This window comes from Molothrus aeneus, chromosome 10, assembly GCF_037042795.1.
Source record: "Molothrus aeneus isolate 106 chromosome 10, BPBGC_Maene_1.0, whole genome shotgun sequence".
In the NCBI taxonomy this organism is placed as follows: Eukaryota; Metazoa; Chordata; class Aves; order Passeriformes; family Icteridae; genus Molothrus; species Molothrus aeneus.
The window spans coordinates 9,947,440-9,968,995 of record NC_089655.1 but is presented as its reverse complement, the minus strand read 5'-3'; the positions used below and the strand labels follow the sequence as shown (position 1 = coordinate 9,968,995).

Below are 21,556 nucleotides of genomic sequence, written 5' to 3'. Positions count from 1 at the left end.
GTTCATCATACAGGATGCCCAGCTACAGCATCTGTAAATTAGCATTTTTCATATTAGACATTTTTCAAATTTTCAGAAGTTTTGACCTTGTTAATTATACCTCCTTTTGTTCTTGAGCATCTTTCTTTTCTTAATACTTTTGGTTCCTCTACCCTACCATACTGAAAATGGTATTTTTTTTCTCAGTTGCTGTAGATTGCCAAGCTTTTCTACATCAAGCAAGATAAAACTCTACAAACCGATTCTTTTTTACAGATTTGAATCAACCAAAAATTGTCAACAGTGACTTCAATAAAATACTACAGAGCAAAACTCAATTTTATTAGCTAAGCTGATGTTAATTATTTGTGTCTATTTCTATAATATCTATGCTCTATTTGTAGCTCTCTATTTGTACCTTTCAGCCATTAGTAGTTGAGAGTTTCAGTGCTAAATTATGATTTGCTGAGTTTGTTTAACACAATAGTGACACCCACTGGCTTACTGGATAGTTTTTCTTTTCATAGTCCCACAGGTTGAAAACACAAACCTAGAGTATACATTGTGAATGATGTTTTCAGCATTTCACTGTGATTTCTCATGCTTCTGTGAAGTATCACTGTAAATACTAAACTATTTACTAAAATACTAAATCACCAGGGATTTTGTTCTTATAGCATATTATATCATTGAAAAATATAATAAAGTTGCCAAATATGATAAGTTGCCAAATTTTCCAATAACTTAGAGCACGGTTCAGATCTTCTTTACAAGAAAGAGTACTTACAAGGCCTGTAGTAACAGAACAAGGGGTAGTGGCTTCAAGCTGAAAGACAATTTAGATTAGATATGAGGAAGAAATTCTGCACTGTGAGGGTGGTGAGACCCTGACACAGGCTGCCCAGGGAAATTGTGGATGCCTCATCCTTGGAAGTGTTCAAGGCCAGGTTTTGAATGACCTGGTCTAGTGGAAGGTCATCCCAACCATAACAGGGGGTTTGGAACTACTTGATCTTTAAGATCCCTTCTATCCCAAACCATTCTATGATATTCTATGATTCTCAAGATCTAAGTATTATTATTGCATTTACTTGGCTAAAAATCTGTGAAAAAAATTTATCTAATTTAATCTATTAAGGACAATAGACTGTATTTAATGCCAAATTGTGTGATTTCTCAGATTCATCTCATCTTAATCAGATTTATATTTAGAAGAGGGTTTGTTCTGGGTTTTTTTGAGCCTTGACTTACAGTGAAAATTAGTTTGGTTCTAGTCTTACACAGTGAGCTGTAGAATCTTCCCAGAATGGACACCCCCCCAAACCCTGGAAGCTGTGGCTTTGCTGTGTAATTGACCAGCTCTTCCAAAAGGGGAGAGGACATGGCTGGAGCTTAGAGGAGCAGCAGATGCCCCCACCTCACTAAGCAAATTACAAAATAAAATATTTCTCCAAAAGCCTTTGTGAGCACTCCTCTCTTGCCCACAGACTGCTTTCCTTTCCTTCTTGCTCTGTCCTGCTCCTGTGAAATGAAAATGACTGGTTACACGCCAGAGTCCAATGCACAGTGGAAAGGGCTGCTGTATTATTTGCCTACAATCTATGTGGAATTGCTGGGCATTTTCACTTTTGCTCTTATGAACAGAAGGTAAGTGCATTTCACAAATCACTGGTACATCTCCATAGCCTGTAACACAGGGTACTGTCCTCACTGAAGGTGATAACTGGGCTTCTTTTGACTTTTTTGATAATGAGAAGCAAGACAATTCACTTGAGTAGCATGACTTTTTTTATTTCCAATTAAGACTCCTTTAAAACATTGTGCTTGAGACAGCTAAGTGCTCAATGCATTCTCAAAATCAGATGCTCTTCAGTCTCATGCATAAAAAAAAAAAAATTCCAGTTAACCTTGGCCACTGCCTTTTCCAAGCAGCATTAAATGTGTTGTTGCATGATTCTGAAGTACTTGCAGTCTTAGTCTTAGGAGGCATAGTTAATTAAAAAAAAATATAGCTTTGTTTTGCTTAAAGTCAATTTCTTACTGCAGGTCAAGCCCAGGATATGCTAAAATAACAGACCATAGTCTTGGCATGGTAGCTCCTGACCTAGACAATTAACAAGGCACTGAAAACCTAGAGGAATTTATTGGCATCAGATGGCAGAGCAGGCATAATATTCTGTTCATTTTATCTGAGCTAATTTGTCATTTCCACATGAGCATGACTACCTTCATCCTCTTTATTTTTACAGCTGTCCTGAGACTGTAATGCTGTGGTAGTCACATTGGATGGGCACAAATAATAGATGTGATAATAGATGTTATGGCATGGTATCGGTTTGGTCTTAACAAAGCTCCAGTCATTATCAGTCTTTGAGCTGAAAGAAAGAGAGAGAATCCATCAGCTTCACATGGCATGCTAAAGTTGTATCAGCTGCCAAACCCATTGTGAATTCTGAATTCAGTGACTCTGTTCTATGACTTCACTACCTTCACTGAAGACCATGAAGTCAATTAAATTCACAGTGTAGCTGCAAATTAAGACATTTTACCAACCTAAAGGACTACATGCCCTAGAAGTGTTTATTTTTTAATTATAATAACTACCATAGAATGCCTACAGTGTCTCAGCTTTTTTTTGAGTGCAATAAAAATCATGTTTCTTAACTGTCCAAAGGATACAACATATTTTGAAAATTTTCTCTTTCAACTCTTGAATTCAGAGCATATACACTATTAATTAAAAATACTGAAGTTGGTGCAGAAATCTGTTATCAACAAAATGCACAAAAAGACAAATGCAAAAATTAGTGCAAAACATCTTATGCTTTTCTTTTCCTGTTGATGAATGCTGCATTTTGCAAGGTAATAGTTTAGAGAAATAAAAAGCCATGCCGCTTCCAGTAAAGTTAATGGTTTGAAGACTTGTATTTTATTATATTATTTGTCTGATTCATTTCCCTTGTACTCAAAACGATGCTTTAATTAAAATGGTTGTCCAATAATTTTTTTCAATCAAGTATTTAAAGGGCATAATAGCTACCTTAGAAGTACTTCAATTAATTAATTCATTCTAACATAGAATGAGCAGGGCTCTGTGAGTAGACAGGCTGCAACTGCTCGTGCAAGCAAACACTCAACACCCAGAATCCCAACAGTCCATTCACTGTTAACAAGAATGCAGAGTCATCAACAAGGATGCAGAATCATCGGCTTTTAATACCAGTAGCACTTAATTTGCACAATATTTTACACTGCTGAAATTCTGGTATCACAAAATTGTAACTGTTAGAGAAGACGACATGCTAAGTCTGCCCTGGAATTTTTGGCAGTGCCTTCTCTGGAAGCAGGATCAAGGCTGAAGTGAGAGGAGCAAGTAAAGATAAATGGAACATGACTCATATGAGGATTCTTTTTTTCAGGTGGTCCTTATTTCTAAGTGTAGGACTTCTTTTCCAGCCTCTGGACTAAGTTCCTGTTCATAGTTTAAGGGCCACTGGTCATCCAGCCCTATTTCCACTGGGGAAGGAACCTATAATATGTTCTTGTTCAAACATGTATTAAATTAACTTCTCTGTTGTTTTGTTGATTTGATTGAAAGATGCATACCATATATTTTTCACTTCTTTTCACTGTCAAATCACACTGATTTTAAAGACAATGAGAAAATAAATAAAAAGTAAAAGAAGCTTAAGTCCCTGGCTGCAATTCACAAGATTTTGTCCAGATAGGTTCAGCCTGCTGAAATGTTTACACTGAGAAGAACGCATTCAGTTATTTTGCTTCCTGAAGCACATATCTTCTTACAATCGTCTTTCATTTCCATCTTTTTTTCTTCCTTCAATCCATTCATAAAAGTAAAGATATAGTCTGTTATTTCTGTGAATTCTGAAATATCTTTTACTGCCCTCAAGTGGTCCTAATGCCATATGGTTTTCTCAGGAATGTGTGGAGTTCCCTTTTCCTCTCTTTTAAAATACAGGATTATAATTAATTATAATCATAAATTCTATACTATAATAAATTATTGATTGATTATACATACTGTGTAACTAATAGAATTAATTATAGTCCTAATAATTTAGTATAATTAGTAGATGAAGTCTTGAAAGCAAAACAGTCTTCAGTTTGGAAACAGAACAAGTTATAGGTAAACAAGGATAATGATATAAAATGAAAAAGATATGTAAGCAAAATAAAGACCTGCAAATACATAGATTTTTGTACGGTGGAAGTGTAGACAGCTCACATGTGAAGCCTGATTAGAAAGCTTGCTTCATTCAGCACTTTGAATCTATGATTGCATAGTTGTTGAGCAGCACAGAACAAAAACTGCAACACATCTGAAACAACTGCACACCAGTGTATTAGACTGAAAAGTCCAGTTGGCATGGGGAGCAATTTTGCTTTAGGAGAATGTATATTATCTTGGAAAAGTTAATAGAAATCTATGGAGATTGTATGGTAGTGAAGGTACAAATGCTCAATTTAGAGCTATTTATAGATAAATTACATTCTTCAACCTCCCAAACCATTTTAACACAATCTATTAAAATGGATTCTTTCTGTAAATATGTTAGCTATTATATAGCTATATGTAAACTAATTTTTTTTTCCTCCAGGAACTTCACAAGTTTAATATGAGGCACTAAGATATGAGAGTGATTATGAAAAATGTGAGCTAGAAAAACTTAATTGACATATCATGACTCGAAAGAGGGAACTTGCGAGATTGTTCTAATTGTGTACAAAGTCCCTTTGTCTAAAAGGACTCCTCATTTTTCTGGTGGGAAATCACAATGCTCATTGAAATCCTAGGCTTGCAAAAGGTGATACTTAAATTGCTGGAGCCAGGAAGACTTGGAGGTTATCCCAAGCATCTCAGAGAGGTGGTCTTGGAGACCTGATGAAGGTGAAAAGAAATGATCACCTTCAGCAAGTTGTTAAATTTGAAGGTCCTACAGCAGCTTATTCATGAGACAGTTTTGCAGGCTGTCCAGCAGCTGTTTTGGATCATGAATATTTGTACATTGTAAGCCTTGTTTTATGCACAGGGTCATCTCTGAATTGCTGTGGGGTTTGCAACAGTATTCATTCACTTCTTTGGACTGTTTTCAGGGTCAGCCTGGTGAGCTGGGAGCTCAAGGTCCGATTGGGTCCTTGGGATCTACAGGACCAGCTGGTCTGCCAGGGGAGAAAGGACAGAGAGGTGAGAATGGGAAGCCTGGGCCAGCTGGAGAAAAAGGTGATAAGGTAGGAAACAGCACAGACAGCTCTTTTAGGTATATACAGTGTGTAATGTTAAATGCTGATAAGTGAAACAGAAAGTGAATGACCAAAAAGCATTTGCCAAACTATACTCTTGCTCACACAAAATTCTCACAGAAGTTAATTACAGATAATTAATTCTTGAAAAAATAAAAAATATTTCAGGAGATTTTTTTTTTTTTTTTGCTGTAGATTGCAGAATTGTCAGAAGATGTAAAATATGGTGGACATACTCTGATTGTCACATACCACATCATCCTCCTTAATCTCAAAGAATGTGTAGAAATGTGGAGCTGGAGGGAGCAGTATGGTGCTTTTAAAAATACTGCACTAAACAGAATTTTATTACCACTTAGAGAGTATAAATTGCAGTTCAGATTAATATCTTTCATATCTTGGTATTCATATTAGTTTTAATAGTCTAATTTAGCTGATCTCAGAGTGAAATCACTAATGTTAGTATCTAGCACACCTGAAATGTAAATGCTGTAATAAAAATGTAAATGCTGTAACAAAAATTTTATCAAAACAGGAGTAGGATTGTGAAATTATGTACAGAAATATTTTATAAGTTACAGGTAACTTCCTGTTCTGTCATTTTATAATCTTTGGAGGATGAATAGCTATTGAGTATTAGGTGTTTGTACCACCTGTTACATGGGTAACTGTTGGCACTACTCAACGTGCCTGTTACATGGGCACGTTGGCACTACGGCTAGGTCCGTAGAAGTTTTTTTCAGATACTTAATTTCTGAAAATTATGGCTTTTGATTCATATTTTAAACAAGACTGGTTTTTTGTTTCTTGCTATATAGTAGCACATATTCTTGTTTTTCATTCTTTTTAAGTGATGACCATCATCGACTTTGTTTTTTCATATCACCCGTTTTTAGGGCCCAACCGGAGTCCCAGGATTTCCAGGTTTAGATGGTGTTCCTGTACGTATCAAACAAATATTTCTTTATAAAAATTACAGATCCCATAAATTCATAGCAAGTCCTCTAACATTTCTCTCAGAGAGTTACATGTTTTGAAAAAACATAAAATAATTAGGTTAACTTCAGCTGTGTTTCCTATTGATAACAAGCACCACCAAATCCCAAAGAGGAAAGTACAGAATTTTCATGCAGGAGTGGGGCAGTGAAGGCAGAGACTACCACTAGGCTTAAAAGCAGAGTATTTCTTCTCTCAGGTTCTATAATACATTGTAGTTTGCTTGGTTCATTCTTAACATCTCTGAGAATATCTCAAACAATGCACTGTTTTTTGTTCAAACATTCTGATTTTTGCTTGTAGTCCTTTTGCAGGAAGAAACTCAACCACTGAGTCCAGTAATTTTAACCTGAATAGGGACTGAATAAGCAAAGTGGGTCCTAAATATGTCTTTATAAGCATGTGATAATGTATTTTTATTAATGTCTTTTTCAACGTGAAAATTGGTGAAATAGTATCTTAGATAATGCATTTTTCAAAATACTCTGCTACAACTGAATTCCTGTGATGCTACCAGTTTCATGTGGATCAAACAAAGTTAAAATGTTGAATTTTGAAAGTAAAAACAGAACCAAAATCTGAGTGGGTGTTGTGGCATCTGTTTGTCAGCTGTCCACATTTGACAGTGGGACTGTTGCCAAAATGTCTGGGTAGTGCAGAGGTCACAAGCTCAAAATTTGGCACAAAAAGAGGAAGTGTTCCCAAGAAATGTATATTTTTTTGCAAAGAATATTCATTTGAAAACAGTGTCCACAAATTAGACTGAAGCATTTACAGACAAGAAGAAGGTAGAATTGACAAAAGTGTTTCAGGTAAATGACCAGGATACTCTCATAATGATTTTTCAGATTTCTCCTCCAAAGAAAAATTTTGCGTCAAAATTAATATTTTGTCATTACAAAAATCTTTAATTCTGTGCAATTTTTTTTTTTCTCCAACAGGAAGATAATTCCAAGAAAATCTCATTGTTTTATTGCCCAAGTCCTAATTTTTAGTAGAACTAATCCTTATCTGGACACTGGTTAGCTATTACTAGGTTAGAAAAACTACAATCTCTGTAATTTCTGTGTGCTTGGGTCAAGCTATGTCCTCTTTTTACTTGTTTTATCCTAACAATTAAAAAACATGAGGCTGCTTGAAATTATTATTTTTTTCTTTTTTGTTTTTTTTTGGGGGGTGTTTTTTGTGGGTTTTTTCAGCTTTATAGCTGTAGTGGGTCTAGTGCTGGCCAAATTGCCAGTGCACCCAGTAGAATTATTTACTCATTTTCTGCTGTGAGATATGGATTAGGAGGAGGGCAAAACAGCTCAAAACTTTTAAGGGTATAAAGAGAAGTTTATTAACAGAATTAAAAGAAAAATAAACAAAAGACTTAGCTCATTTGTTCTACCCTACAAAAAATCTATTCAGAATAGAAGACATTTCTAATGCAAAAGAATATGAAACCAGCACCACTGTGAGAGGTCATCAGCGGTCATCTCATTCACATCTGAGATATATTTATTTCTGAACTGTTCTGTTAATTTAAAAAGTAATTTCCCATTAGTCATGGTGTATTTCTCATCAATATTAAACTGTCTTTCAGGGCCTCCCAGGAAGGGAAGGACCCCGTGGAAAGCATGGTTTGGACGGCTGCAATGGCTCGAGGGGAGACCCAGGATTCCCAGGAGAAAATGGTTATATGGGACCAAGAGGTCCTTATGTATGTGAAAGGCATTCCCACTGTGCACCTGCATTTCCCCTCCAAGCTAACAGCTCTTCAAATCACTCTTACACTGTGGCATCAGCTTTACAGCGCTGCACAGGGAATTCCCAGGAATTCTTACTCAGGTTAATGGGAGTAAGGCACTGCCTTAACAGATGAAGCTTGAAAGTGAAATAAGCTTCTATATCCTTGAAGTACATATGGCTGCCTTGAGAGTTAAATTCTGTCTTGTCTCCCCAGAATTGCCACTCCAACTGAAAAGGAGTAGTTTGAAACCACCTTACCATTCATTAGTACTTGAAATTTCTTAAAAGCATTACTGGTTGGGACATACATGAGATGACTTAGAAATAAGTGGAAGGTTCAACAAGGTTAAGTCCTAATTTCACTCTAAGATTTGATACCACTTTTTTACACATATGTGCTCTGTGCACTCCTAGTCTTGCCTAGATATGTATCTATATTTGCAGAGATTGTTCCACAGTTAAAATGTTTGAAATTAGTACTTTAATATTTGTTTACTTTTTTTGGTAAAATGGAAGGCACTTTAAAATTGTTTAAGTAGCTGTGTTAAGTACTCAACTACTTAAGATAAAAAGATTCTTGTCATTAAGGGAAATAAATTACTGTAGCTCCAAAGAAATTTTGCTGAACAGGTCTAGTCACCAGTCTTTGATTTATTGCAAAAACAAGTTTTAGTTCTGTATGAATAAGAGCTGATTAGTTGATCTAACAGCTTCCCTGAAATTTTTTAAGTAACACAATAAAAACAACTGCACTTTACATGAAGAATCAAATGTGTTTAGTGAGAGCTAAATAAAATGCTGAATTCAGCCATTTGAAAAATGCGGAGAGGGTGCAAGAGTGTAATGATGTTATCAAAGATAATAACAATTATAATAAAATACAGTTTCATGCTATGAAAGACACAACATTTTAAACTTAGTAATAACCTCATTTGTAATACCTCTGCAAGTAACTTGTTACTTCTGCTAAAACTCTAATTTCACCTGTATTTTCTTACGTACTATGGTCTTCAAAATAGAGTTTTACTTTTTGTAATTAGACAAGTGGCATAAAAGAAAAATGGAACATGGGACAGAATAAAATCCTACCAATTTTGGGAGCATGCTCTTTGGAAGGCCTAGAAAAGTATTTGCAACCTACAAGAACAGGAGACATAATAGGCATGTAGCCTTGGATTGCATACTAAAATTCCAGGGCAAATTCATTTGGCTACCCAGAAAAACAACACACAGTAACCATATTGCTTGTGTGCAAGAATGCTCTTCCAACCTCTCTATGCAGATTGCCTATTTTTAAATTTATTTCTTGCACCAGGTGCTAACTTGACTGTACATTACAGCCAACATTTTAATCTAATTCTTATTTATAACACTGTCCTGTACCATTGTATTTAACGCCATATACCTACCTATACATTGGCTTCACTTCATTGACCTTGTTGGAAAATAAAGTAATTTCTATCTGTAAGGCCTTGCCTAAGTCACACAGAAGATAACAAACTGAATCTAACAAAAATGTTTTATTATACAAGAGACCACATATAACTAAAGATAAAAACAACTTTTGATTTGTTTAATGTGTTCCCTAGCAGCTGTTGTTTACACCTGCAATCTGTATCCAATCTACTGTAGCTATATCCAGCTGTAGACAGCTGTAATTCTTCCTTTTATTGTACCATTCCAGGGAGAAATACCTTCCCTGTTTCATTCTGACTGCAGGATTTGGACAGACAGTTTATGATGATATGAACACTGTACCAGTACAGTTTTAAAGTGGTTGACAGTGTCCCATTTTATTGAACTCAGTATTCAAGTGGTTAACTTAGTTAAATTATATCCACTGTATTTGGATTTCAAATGGAAAAACTTCAGAAATAACAATTCAACATTCAGAATCTTGAATACTATGCATCTAATACAGTCCGTACTTTTATTTTTTTTGTCTATGTGCAGTATCACTTCAAATTCTTCTGAATCACACAATGAACTTTCATGGAAGGCAGAGTGCTAGTACTTAAAACCACTGCCTCCCTGAAAGAAAAAGAAAGCATATTGATACTAAGGGCAAGATTTGTGAAGATTGTAGAATATTGAAGGACTCAAAGGCTAAGGAGCACCTAAACAGAGGAGGAGTCCAGAAGCTGTGGGAACCTGGTTTGCTCAACTGTACAGAAGGTTTTGTTAGATAAAATGATCAGTCATGATCCTAGTGGATTACCTTGTGATACAGGGGCACCAGAAAGTCACAGCCTGAGAAGTTATCATACATTCTCCATGGAAATGTAGGATATCAGTAAGTGGATCATGTTTTAAAAGACTCTTTTTCTTTAAAGGGAATTCCTGGGCAAAAAGGAGAAAAAGGAAATTCAGTGTATATTTTACATTTTGGAAAAGGACTTCCGGTAAGTATTTGATTGTGAAAAAAATCATCTATTTCTAGGGAAATATGTATGGTTAATGTAATTGTTCCATTACTCCTCACTAGTTATAAAACTTAGTGGGAAAAAAAATTAAAAACACATATACAACTCTTAACAGCTACTTTATGGTCTTAATATCTGTAAAGTTAGAAAATACCTACAAGAAAGCTTGAATTGATTCATTTACTAAATGATTGTCATTACAGGGAGAGAGAGGTGATCCTGGACCCCCTGGCCTGCCTGTAAGTACAGTCAGTGGGTTCTATAACTGCTTTTTGTCTTGAAGACCTTCAATTTTTTCTCCTTAGTATGGTAAGAAATATTGGGGTTTCTCTCTGTCTGCCTTAAATAGCAAAATTCCAGAATAAAGTCTGAGAAATATCAAGTCTGTATAGTCTGTTCCCATGGCTAGTTCATGTTGGCTGAAAGGGAGTAGAAACAGACCATCCTCACCTGCATTAGCTGTGTGTGGAGCAGCTGTTGCCCTGGTATTTCCAGAATATTTTCTCTGTGAAATTCAAGATGTGAAATCTTCTTCTACAATATCTGATGGGTCTTCCAAGAATAAGTAGCACTCTATGATATTCCAGCCATAAGAACATGAAAGAAGAGGAGAGAGTTTAATTTTGTTGCTGAATCACATTCTTGATGGCTTTGGGTTCCTCTTGTTATACCCTTCAAAAAGGCATTCACTGATGAATTGTATCAAGTCCCTGCACCGTAGCACAATTGCTGACAAAGTGAGCTCTCAATGCATTAATAACACAAAACTGTGCCCTGTCCAGTATTACCCAGAAGCTGGTGATGGGCTGCTCTAGTCACAGGGAGATTTCAGGCATGGTGTCAGCTTTAGGCTGTGGGTAGAATCCAGTGGCCAGTAGGCTGAGTCCAAGGTAGTTTAGAGGGGCTGGGTGTGTGTGGGAAAGGGCAAGTTCTTTCTGTGTTCACAAAAAGACCTTTTTCAATCTTTTCCAGGGACCTAGGGGCTCAAGAGGTACAACGGGCCCATCTGGATACCCAGGCCATCCAGGCTTGCCTGTAAGATCCCTACAGTTATACAGCCCTGCCTTAGGATATGCATTCATTCTTGTCTACCCATTTCAGAACTTGCCTTAATGTGAATCAAAGCCTAAAAGTAATTTTTGAGGCAGGTAATAAGATAGATTTTTGCTTTACCTTATGAGTTTGGAAGTTGAGGAATATGCTGTTCCTTCCCATGTCTGCGTGAACATATTTCATCCTGGCAGTCTGTGGTTATGGAGAAATGCTCCTAGTGCTCTCTGCTTAACCCCTTTTCCCAAGACCACCTGTGGGAGACAGGAAAGGGGGAAACCAGAGGTCAGCCAAAGCAAGTGAAGTAAATTGCACTTTGGAATAGGTACACCCCAAGAGAAAATTATGCCTCTAGGTCCTAGGAGCAAGAGGAAATAATTTTCAAAAACTGTGTCTAAATCAGACATATTGACTTGTCTTCATTCTCTTTTAAAGGGTGTTCCAGGTTACCCTGGTTTGCCAGGTGAACAGGTAGGAAATAACTTCTGAAGATGTTAGTGAAATAATAATTTATACAAGTATTTGAAATGTTCCTTTTGTTTATTTGTTAACAAGTTTTTTAAAAGAGTTACTTGATTAAACTCTAATGTTAATATTTTCTGATCATGCTGAAACTGTGTACATTCTTTATCAATTAGGGAAATCCAGGGATTGGAGTGGATGGACAAAAGGGGGAGCCGGTGAGAAAACAAATGATATTAAATATATTCTTGCTATAGAGTTAGAAGAATAGTAGAGTCTTGTTGAGTTCTCTGGAACCTATTCATTTGTGGCTTTGTGTCCTGCTAATCATTTTAGAACAGAAGAAGTTACTGAATCAATTAATTCTGAGCAGAAGGAATTCCTTCAGTGAGCTGCATTCAGGAATCAAGCACATTCTGAAGATTTTGAAAAGCAACCCTCAGTGTTAGTTAGCATTTACATACATTCTGAACAGACACTGCCTAGGTTATCACAACAGTATTTGTGATTACTTAGTGACAGGGGCTGGACCAGATCAGTCCCTGAATCTCATCTCTTGCTAAGTGCAGAACAGATGTCAAGGAAAGGGTGCAAGAAGCACATAATAATAGTTCTTTACCAGTCTCCTCCTATATTAGCATATTCATAGATATATAGAACCAATGTGGAATATTTGATATTTCTTCTATGAATTGGTCCAATCAGTTCTTAGAATTTGTGCAAGTGTCTAACATACACAACTTTCCACAACAAATCAATAATTTCATTTCACATTCACAAAGTCTTGTGCTCAAAGGCTTTGGTCTAGAACATGAGAGACTGTATGTACACATAAGAGATTTGACAGTCCTGTAACTACTATCTGACAGCAGATTTGGAGCAGGAGCCAGGCATTCTCATTTATTTCCTTAGCTGTAACATCATTTTTAATGAGTCAGGAGAATAGGAGATTAGATTGCCAACCTTACTCATCTGGGCAGATGGTAAAGAGGCTTACAGATCTCAGTGCAAACCTTTATCTGCAGGTAATTAATACATTTTCAGTGAGTACAGAAATATGTAGTGCTATGGTATAACAGGAAAACAAGCTCAGTGTCACTGAAATGCTGCATGGAACATCTCTGCTGTTGCTTTGGCTTCCACAGGGCGACATTGGACTGCCTGGGCCACCTGGGTCACCACTGTTAGTTGGACCTCCTGGAGCTCAGCTGTTCAAAGGACAAAAGGTGTTAATTTGTCATCATATTTAACAGTGCTCAACTTTGCAAGTACAATCCTGTGATGTAATTTTTGCAAGGATGGCATAAGATATACCTGTCTTTCTGTAAGAAACCACCAGCTGCAGCAGAATCCTGTGTTCAGCACCCTCCCTACAAGCTTTCAGGAGAGAACACCCCATGTGTACTTTAGCTCATGTTCTGGAGGGAAGACTGTCTTGATGCAGAAAGGAGATACTGCCCTTGCTTTAGTGTCCTTCAGTTTTTGTCATTAGCAAATCATGTTTCAGGCATCTTGGCAAATTTGGTTACTTTGCTATTGAATCCCTTTGTGGCTCTTCACTAATACTTTACTTATTTAATAAATACAATATAAATTTTGCATATCATCAGCAACTGTATTCCAATCTACAGTTTTAAATTAACCCTAATCCTTCTAGGGTGCTCTTTTTAATATAGAAATTAAGTGTGATTTTGTTGTCAGTTTTTATTGCAAGTTTTATCACAGAATAATGGAATTATTCGGGTTGGAAGAGTCCTTAAAGATCAGCTAATCCCAACCCCCTGCCATGGGCACCTTCCACTAGACCAGATTGCTCAAAAGCCTCATCCAAACTGGCCTCGAACATTTCCAAGAATGGGGCATCCGCAACTTTCCTGAACAACTTGTACTTCTTCAAGATCACACCTACCATAGCTACAGCTGAGTGATTTGGAACATTAGATTATTTGTAACCCATGTTTTCTTTAAACAAAAACTGTGTTACAGTGCCCTATATTGCTACAGAGTCCTCTGCACCCTCAAGTCTGATTTCCTCAAATACACAAATGAAAAGGTGAAGTTGGCATTGCCAGCTCCTTGCAGCCTCAACTTAGGGAACCAGTAGAACATGTTGGACCTTGGGCTTTGACCAAGCAAACAGCTGCTATACAGGTGTATGAAGAGAGGGAAAGGACCAAAAGAACCTCCATAAACTCCCCACGTTCCTGGGAAGTGGGACATTTGCTGCTCTACAACACAATCATGGCTATGTAAGCAGCCATTCAGACTGGGGCTGTGCTCAAAAGTGTAGATTTATGCTTATGAGTACTTGCATCAAACCAAGAGCAGCAAATTAAAAAAAGAACTACTGTCATGCACATTTGTAGGAACAAAGCCCTGACCTGTAGATCCTTGGAACTGAAAAGATACATAAATCTCCCTCCACAGTCCTTATGCTGGTTTGACAGCATTAACAGAAATAAAGATAAGTACATAAATGTTTTTCTTCCGTCTAGGACACATAAAGAAATACACCCAGTGCTTAAAAACATACTGTTTAACACTTCTAATTCAGAGTAGGACTTTAAAAAAGTTAAGCAGCACATAGGCATATCCTGCATATTAATATACACAAAAACTTTCCTTTTCTATGTAGGGCCAAAAAGGATTACCTGGGGTAACAGGATACAGAGGGCCACGTGGACCCAAAGTAAGTAATGGGACTTTTTTTTTCATGGTGCTGGCAAAGTCCTTGTGTGGTTATTATGTTAAACTTCTAAAGCACAGCATTTTTTGCTGTGAAATTTAATCACTGCCTAAATCAGTGTGAAAGCAAAAATATTTAAAACCCTTTGGAAAATCTTTCTGAGTCTGTTTTATACATACCTATTGAGTGTTGCCTGGTAGCAAAAAATCTGTGTTGTTGCCAGTTGTTCTGTTGACATAATGGATTAGAACTGTGGAGAAAATACAAGTACAGATTATTTTTCCTCAAGAAGAGAAACAGAGCTGATCTGAATGTGTTCTTAGTGGGGAATGATGTATATTCACCACAGAAGGTTGAAGGAAGACTTTAACTTAACATTGTGGAGAACCCCAAGGGTAGAGAAGGCAGAGTCACCTGTTTGGAGAGAGGGTTGCTTTTTACTGTCTATTCTACATTGTCTTTTCTTTCTGTCAACATGATCAATTTAAACATTGAAGTGCCAGAAGGGGAAAATCCATAGACAGGAAGCTGTCAGATCTCAGAAAAAAAGAGGAAATTGGAGACAAAAGAATGACTCTAGTTTATGTTTAAAACTTATTCAGCTTTGTAGCAGAAGAGAAGAAATGAGAAGCATAAACATCACATTTCTGAGTTGTAAGTCTGGCACTTTTTCAGAAGCTCATTTTCCATCATTAAAAGGACCACTGTTACTTGGCACTGGAAAAGAGAACAAAGCTAATCTTTTTCTTTACTATTTACATTGAAAAAGATAGGCTTTATATGCATGCTCCAGTACTAGTTGTCTATGTAGATGATAATACATGCACTTGTTAGTCATAAGCAGGAGCAGAGAAATCAACTGAAGCAGCTCAACAATGCCCAAAACTTTAGGAAAAATATATAAAAATTCAACAGCTGAAATAATATGAAGCTTAGAGAAGAGACCTGAGCAGGTTCCTCAGATAACTGGAGCTACTTAGGCACTGCTGGTGATGCTGTGTGAAGTCAGCCCCAGTGACTGAGCCTCACAAGTGAAACAAGATCCATCTATGTAATGTATACATCATTTAGTAAACATGCACAAAAATTAAAATGTATGGCACACTTCACTGATCTTGGTTAAAATAACTATTTTGACTGCTCTAGGGCATACTTGGGAGAGGAGAAAAAGGTGAAAAAGGCCTTCCTGGATTCCCTGGATTGCGGGTAAGAAAGTTGCACAATAAATTATATCATAAATTCACTATAATTAGGCAGTTCAAGTTTGCATTTTCAAGAAAGACTTTAAGGATTTTTTAAACTAATCTGTCATGCTTCCTGTATAGAATATTTAGGAGACTTGCCCTGGGATTTACCCTGTCTCAGACTTAAACATAAGCTCATACAGACTTTCCTTGGAAAGAAAGTAATCTGTAGGGTTATCCTCTAAATATTTGGACCAGCACAAAGCTGCTCTGGTACTGTACAGTACTAACACAGTAATTTTAATGTTCTCCATACTTGTCAATGGCAGTTTTTCACTGCAACTTTACTTGTGCTGGATTTGCCTAACACTGCTGAAGTGCAGCAGCATTCCACTACTGTGCTTGATGCAATATGGTAAAAAAATTAAGTGAAAACTTGACTGGTTTGCTTTGGTCTATAGTTCTAATTCTTGTCCATTTCTCACAGAAACTATTTGTAAAAGCTTTTCAAAGGTTTTGGAAGCTATCCCAAGTAATATTTAGCAATGTAACATTAACTATCAGCAGTTCTGAATAGGTTTAATTTTAAATAAGTTTTTACTGTTGTAGCTTACAGTCTACTTGCTTTTATCAGGGTCATCCTGGTTCTTATGGACCTGCAGGTTCTCCTGGAATGAAGGTATGAAGGCAGAAAGTATAAGCAGTTCCCTGAACAGTGGGATCAATGAGATTTTGTTTTCTATGGATTTGTGCAGATTTGGAATTTCCACATACTTCACAGATCAGATTGCATTCCTTCTTTTCTGTTCTACTACCTGTTGCCACAGAAGCTGCATGAACTCTGTGTCTTTGAATTTCTACCACTCTGAAATTTGGCTGAAATTTCTTAATGGAATCTGAAGTTGCAAGGAGGAGGAAAAGTCAGTGGGACACACATACAGCATAATAGAAAAGTTATGCAGCATGTTAACTTAGTTTTCTATGGTGACATGGTTTGTGTAATTTTGTGGTGCATGCATGTTTTGTTCATGTTTCTGGCTTGAGAAATTCCAGTGATGCTAAGTCTGCTAAATTTTACTTATGAACTTACAAGATCTTACTGGAATAAAGAACAATAGATGTACGTATATAGACCTGTATCTTGCTCAACTCTAGCTAAGATAGTGATCATGCTGTTCTAAATCACATTAATGTATAAATATTTGCCTCTAGAGTTATGTTCCAGGTGACTGTTTTATCTGCAAAAATACTTTTCACTTTGTTTTTCACTCCTGCCTACCTAAAGACTTTGAGTACTGGCTGGATGAGTATATTAGAAAATCATAAAAAGAGAAGAGAGCTCATGTGCAGCTGCTTTCTATGCAGTAGTTTAAGAGAATCATTCAGCAAGCAGCAAACCAATTTCAGCTGTATTAAGCAGACAGTCTATCAGAGACTGCTGGTATGTATTCCAGCTGATTCTGTGCCCCAGCTTCACTGAATCTGCTGAGCACTGTCTGAATAACCTGCCAATACAGGCTGTGAATTTTCCAACACAGGAGAGTCGGTGAAACACCACCTCCTGTACAAACCCAGTGAATTCTCTGGACACAATTATAACATGACAGTACTGTATAACTGGGTTTACTAGGTTTTACTCAATTAATTATGTCTTAACAGATTAATCAAATTGTGTTGATGTATTCCTTTCCAGGGTGAAACAGGATTTGCTGGTTTTCCTGGACAACCTGGCTATCCAGGCATTCAGGTAAAAAATGAGACATATTCACACCCCAATCCCCCTCTGTGCCAGTATTTCCTCCCAAATATACCCACGTATCAGGACATTTTCCTTTATACAGTCATAGTTTCTGTAAATGCTTACTGTTTTCATGATAGTTATAGTTATTCATCACCATGGTAGTAAATAGCAATGTAAGAAAACATTCCTAGCTGGTACAGGTGAGAGTGGAAATTCTATTTTTCATACCATAGGAATTGTTGATCCCAATAGTTATCTGTAAGTATATCAGGATAGCTACCTAATCCATGAATTGTAGTAGTCTGCAAGGTATTCACAGCTGAGCTGCATTTCCCAGGGAGTTATGGGAGGTAAAGGAAGCTGCTATTTAGTTAATAGCATGATCCTATAAACGAGGATGAGAACTGGCCCCAAATGAGGTGGCAAGATTACATTCAGATGGACCTGTTTGCATGATTTAACAAAATCTCTTGGCATGTTTTCAGTCTGTTCACTTAAGTAATTGTTCCAAGATGTTTACCAGAATGGTAAGGAAATGGACTCCTTCACACCAGCTGTGTTTAAACATTTCCTACTTTGGCTCACTTAGATGACACTAACTTTTATTTTACAATACCTGCTGCTTTCCACTAGGGATTAGAAGTGTAGGTGTCACAGCCCAGGGCTAAGCAGTGAAACAGAAAAATATTTAAAGTGTGGAAGAGATGCTTAAAACAATGTCAGAAGATCCAGGTGTCAGTCTAGTGGTATTTCAGGACAGAAGTTTATGAATTTTCTTCTGCAGGCTGCAGAACAAATGAAATTCTGATTACTGAATCATGTTGTAATTCTGAGTAACACCAAAGACCTGAATGAAAGGAACTATTATATTTCCTAAAGCACACTCAGAAGAAAAAAGCAGTTCTGGATGCTACCCTAGAGGGAGCAAGGCAGCAGTGAGTCTAGACAGGGAGGAAGGCCTAAGGAGTCCTGGGATAGGGTCCAAGTGGTCTACAGTGTATGACCAAGAGGAGAAGAGAAATGCTGCAATGCAGAAGGTGGGTGACAGAATCATCAGTTGAGACACCAAGGTTGAAAAAGCTCATCAAAGTTATTATTGCAGTACAGAGGACAAAAACATTATTGCAGAAATAGTGCTGCTAATGAACTTGGCTTAAATATTCTGGAATACAAAAGTCAGGGAATGTTTATTTTCTTCTGAAATAATTTTTTTGAAAACTGCATAAAAGCCAGTAGATTTTCTTCAAGAGATTTTCACAAAAATCACCTCTGTTATAAACTAAAGATGAAGACTGGAACATGCTCTACATAATCTGTGGTGACACAAAGAAGTAAACTGTGGCTGGTGCAAACTTGTCATAAGTAGTATACAGCTAAAAACACAGTAGAAACCACACAAATATAAAGCAACAGACAGCTTTTCAAAGCATGTTTACAAATGAGAAATGACAAAGACATAGAGTAAATAAGTAAAAGTACAATAAAAACATCTGGCTTAGTCACAGACTTACTTTCAAAGTTAGGAGAATGCTAGACCAGCTTCTTCAGCCCAGATTTTAATTATGTGGTCGTACCCTGGGAGAAAAAATTTCCCACAGGTGTTACTTTTCATCTCCTTTGGCTGTTATCAACTTCACAACACAGTGGTATAATTTAGATACTAATTAAACTGAAACATTGCATATCAGATTTAAACAGAAAATTCATTGCAGTCCAATACTCCCAAAATCTAGAATCAAATCTTAAGTGTTTTGTTGTTAAAAAGTTTTCACCCTGATATACATATTGTTTTAATTCAGGGCCTCATTAACAGACTTGAGACAAGTCATTTTATAGACAGGATAGTGCATTCCTCAGACTCCATTGATTAGCCCACAGCCTGAGTCGCCATCAGTTAACACTACAAACAGCAAACAAAAACATGATTAATTGTTGGTAGGTTATGCCAGGGAAATGGTTGAAGTCCTGTAGTAATGAATCAGAAAGATGAAATTACAATTGCTAGTGCTCAGAGCAAAAGAAATCAAATCAATTATAGACACAACTTAATTAAAAAAGGATAACTACTACAGATATGCAAAATCCTGAGTGATTGCACAGATGCTGTAGTTTTGATTGGAAAACCATTGGAGAAATCTGATTATTCCTGAAAGGAGCAGACCTATCCAGACTGCATCAACTGTTCAGCTGCCCTCACCAGCTGTTGCTTATGATCCACTAAAATTCACATGCACCAAAGGAACAAGAATATGATTATAACTTCTCCTGGGAATAGCCTGTCCTTGTGTAGATTTTTCTGAAACAAAGATATTCATAGAAAATCTAAGAAGCATTCAGATTTAAGGTGAATGTAACTCAGAAAAAAACCCCAGTTGCACTGAAAGTACATTTCTTGTTTAAAAAATGCTAACTGTTGCTAAAAGCAGAGTGGACTTCAATGAATTGTTGCCATAGCTTTTGATGCCTAAGCCTGGATGCTGGCAACACAATTTTTTTTTTTTAATAAACTGTCAGCAAGTTGAGTTTCCTGAAGTTTTTGTGGGAAGAGAAAACAATATCAATCAACAAAATAATCTAAAGAGATCTATGCCATTGTGTAGGAGTGTACCAATGGTGAAAACACAGCCAATAGTCAGCTGCCAGCCAGAGAGGGTCATTAGCCCTAACAGCCTATAACCAGATTTTCAGAGACCACAACCAGAATTTATTACTTGAGATACCAAAACCAGACATGTTTGACATTGGCTCATTACTCTTCAGTTCTTTCTTGTGTTCTGGTTGTGTCATTTTAAAATCAGCATGAAAATGATATAAGACTTGGGCCAAATACATCCATTATACAAATCTTTATTTGTCATCATTAATTAATTTTGAAGCTCAAAATCCTTTCTAAATTTATCAGAGGAGGAAAATACTAGTTTTTCTTTCCTGCTACACAGAAGGCTCTTCTGTGTCATTAGGAAAGACAAACTTATGTTCCTGTTTAAAAGAACCAAAGATGACACAAGGATATTTTTTCATTCTGCAAGATACAGTCAAAGGAAACAGGCCAGAGATCAAGAGGGCAGCAGTCAGTGACAGAACTACTGCAGAGATAGCATTAAAAAAAAAAAAAAAAAGAAAAAAGGCTAAGAGGCATAGAGGCCTTGTTTTCACTTGTGTAAAAATGGGTATCCAGTTGTCCTTGACTGTGTCCTAAAAGGCCCTGGAGTCCAGTCTGGGAATGCAGCCTCACTCCACAGTTCTCACATTGACATTGTTGTTTTCTTAGTTCCCATTTGCTGAAAAAGGAGAGCTGATTTCTAATCTACAAAGCAAAAGGTTTAATACAATTTGCCACACAAAAGACTTCCCTAAAGTCCACTTCACTTGCAATTCTAAGTAGCAAAATCCAAGTTAATCTAGAAAACCTCAAAGCAGAAGTGATTTTCCTCACCATTAGTAAACACTTTCATGTTTCCCTAATGCAGATGTTTTAAAACTTTTTGTAAGAGCTTTGAGTATCTCTTACCATTGATAATAGCTGTTAGACAGTGAAACTTTCTTTATGCTTATCTGTCATAGAAGTAATATCCTAATCGTGATATAGAATTTCTGTAATTTTTAATTACAGATTGGTTGTTAAATCAAAATTTTTCAATTAAATGGATACTGATTTACTGTAGTTGAGTCATATTTACAATAAATGAATGAAATCAAATAGAGCAGTCACAATTTCTGAAGAGTCAGATATGTGTGATGGCTATATTACTGTTCAGCCACTGGTATCCTGAAAGATAATGATTATTTCAAATTTTTTTGCTTGGTTTTAAATGCTGCAGTGTCAAAATCAAGTTTCCTGCGCCTTGTGTGTCACATCCTTACCTCTCCACTGTTGAAATATTCCATATATTTGTATATTAAAAAAAATTATTGTTGGACTCTTACAGGGGGATCCAGGAGAAAAAGGGCCCCCAGGTCCTCCTGGAGCTGTTGGAACTCCACCGCTTCCTATAAAAGGTTATATCTATTTTTGACTAGTCTTTGTGCTGTATAAAGGGCA

At 36.7% G+C, this 21,556-nt stretch overlaps 1 protein-coding gene across 1 annotated transcript in view; it reads left to right on the top strand.

Moving 5' to 3' along the window:
- Positions 1-21,556, top strand: part of COL4A4 (collagen type IV alpha 4 chain) — a 61,830-nt gene that overhangs the window by 7,270 nt on the left and 33,004 nt on the right. Inside the window, exons 4-17 of the mRNA XM_066556615.1 lie at positions 5,095-5,229; positions 6,138-6,182; positions 7,823-7,939; positions 10,302-10,370; positions 10,595-10,630; positions 11,364-11,426; positions 11,877-11,912; positions 12,080-12,121; positions 13,049-13,129; positions 14,539-14,592; positions 15,736-15,795; positions 16,408-16,452; positions 17,467-17,520; positions 21,444-21,513. Of these exons, the coding sequence (XP_066412712.1) occupies positions 5,095-5,229; positions 6,138-6,182; positions 7,823-7,939; positions 10,302-10,370; positions 10,595-10,630; positions 11,364-11,426; positions 11,877-11,912; positions 12,080-12,121; positions 13,049-13,129; positions 14,539-14,592; positions 15,736-15,795; positions 16,408-16,452; positions 17,467-17,520; positions 21,444-21,513 (907 nt within the window). The remainder of the gene's footprint in view (positions 1-5,094; positions 5,230-6,137; positions 6,183-7,822; positions 7,940-10,301; positions 10,371-10,594; positions 10,631-11,363; positions 11,427-11,876; positions 11,913-12,079; positions 12,122-13,048; positions 13,130-14,538; positions 14,593-15,735; positions 15,796-16,407; positions 16,453-17,466; positions 17,521-21,443; positions 21,514-21,556) is intronic.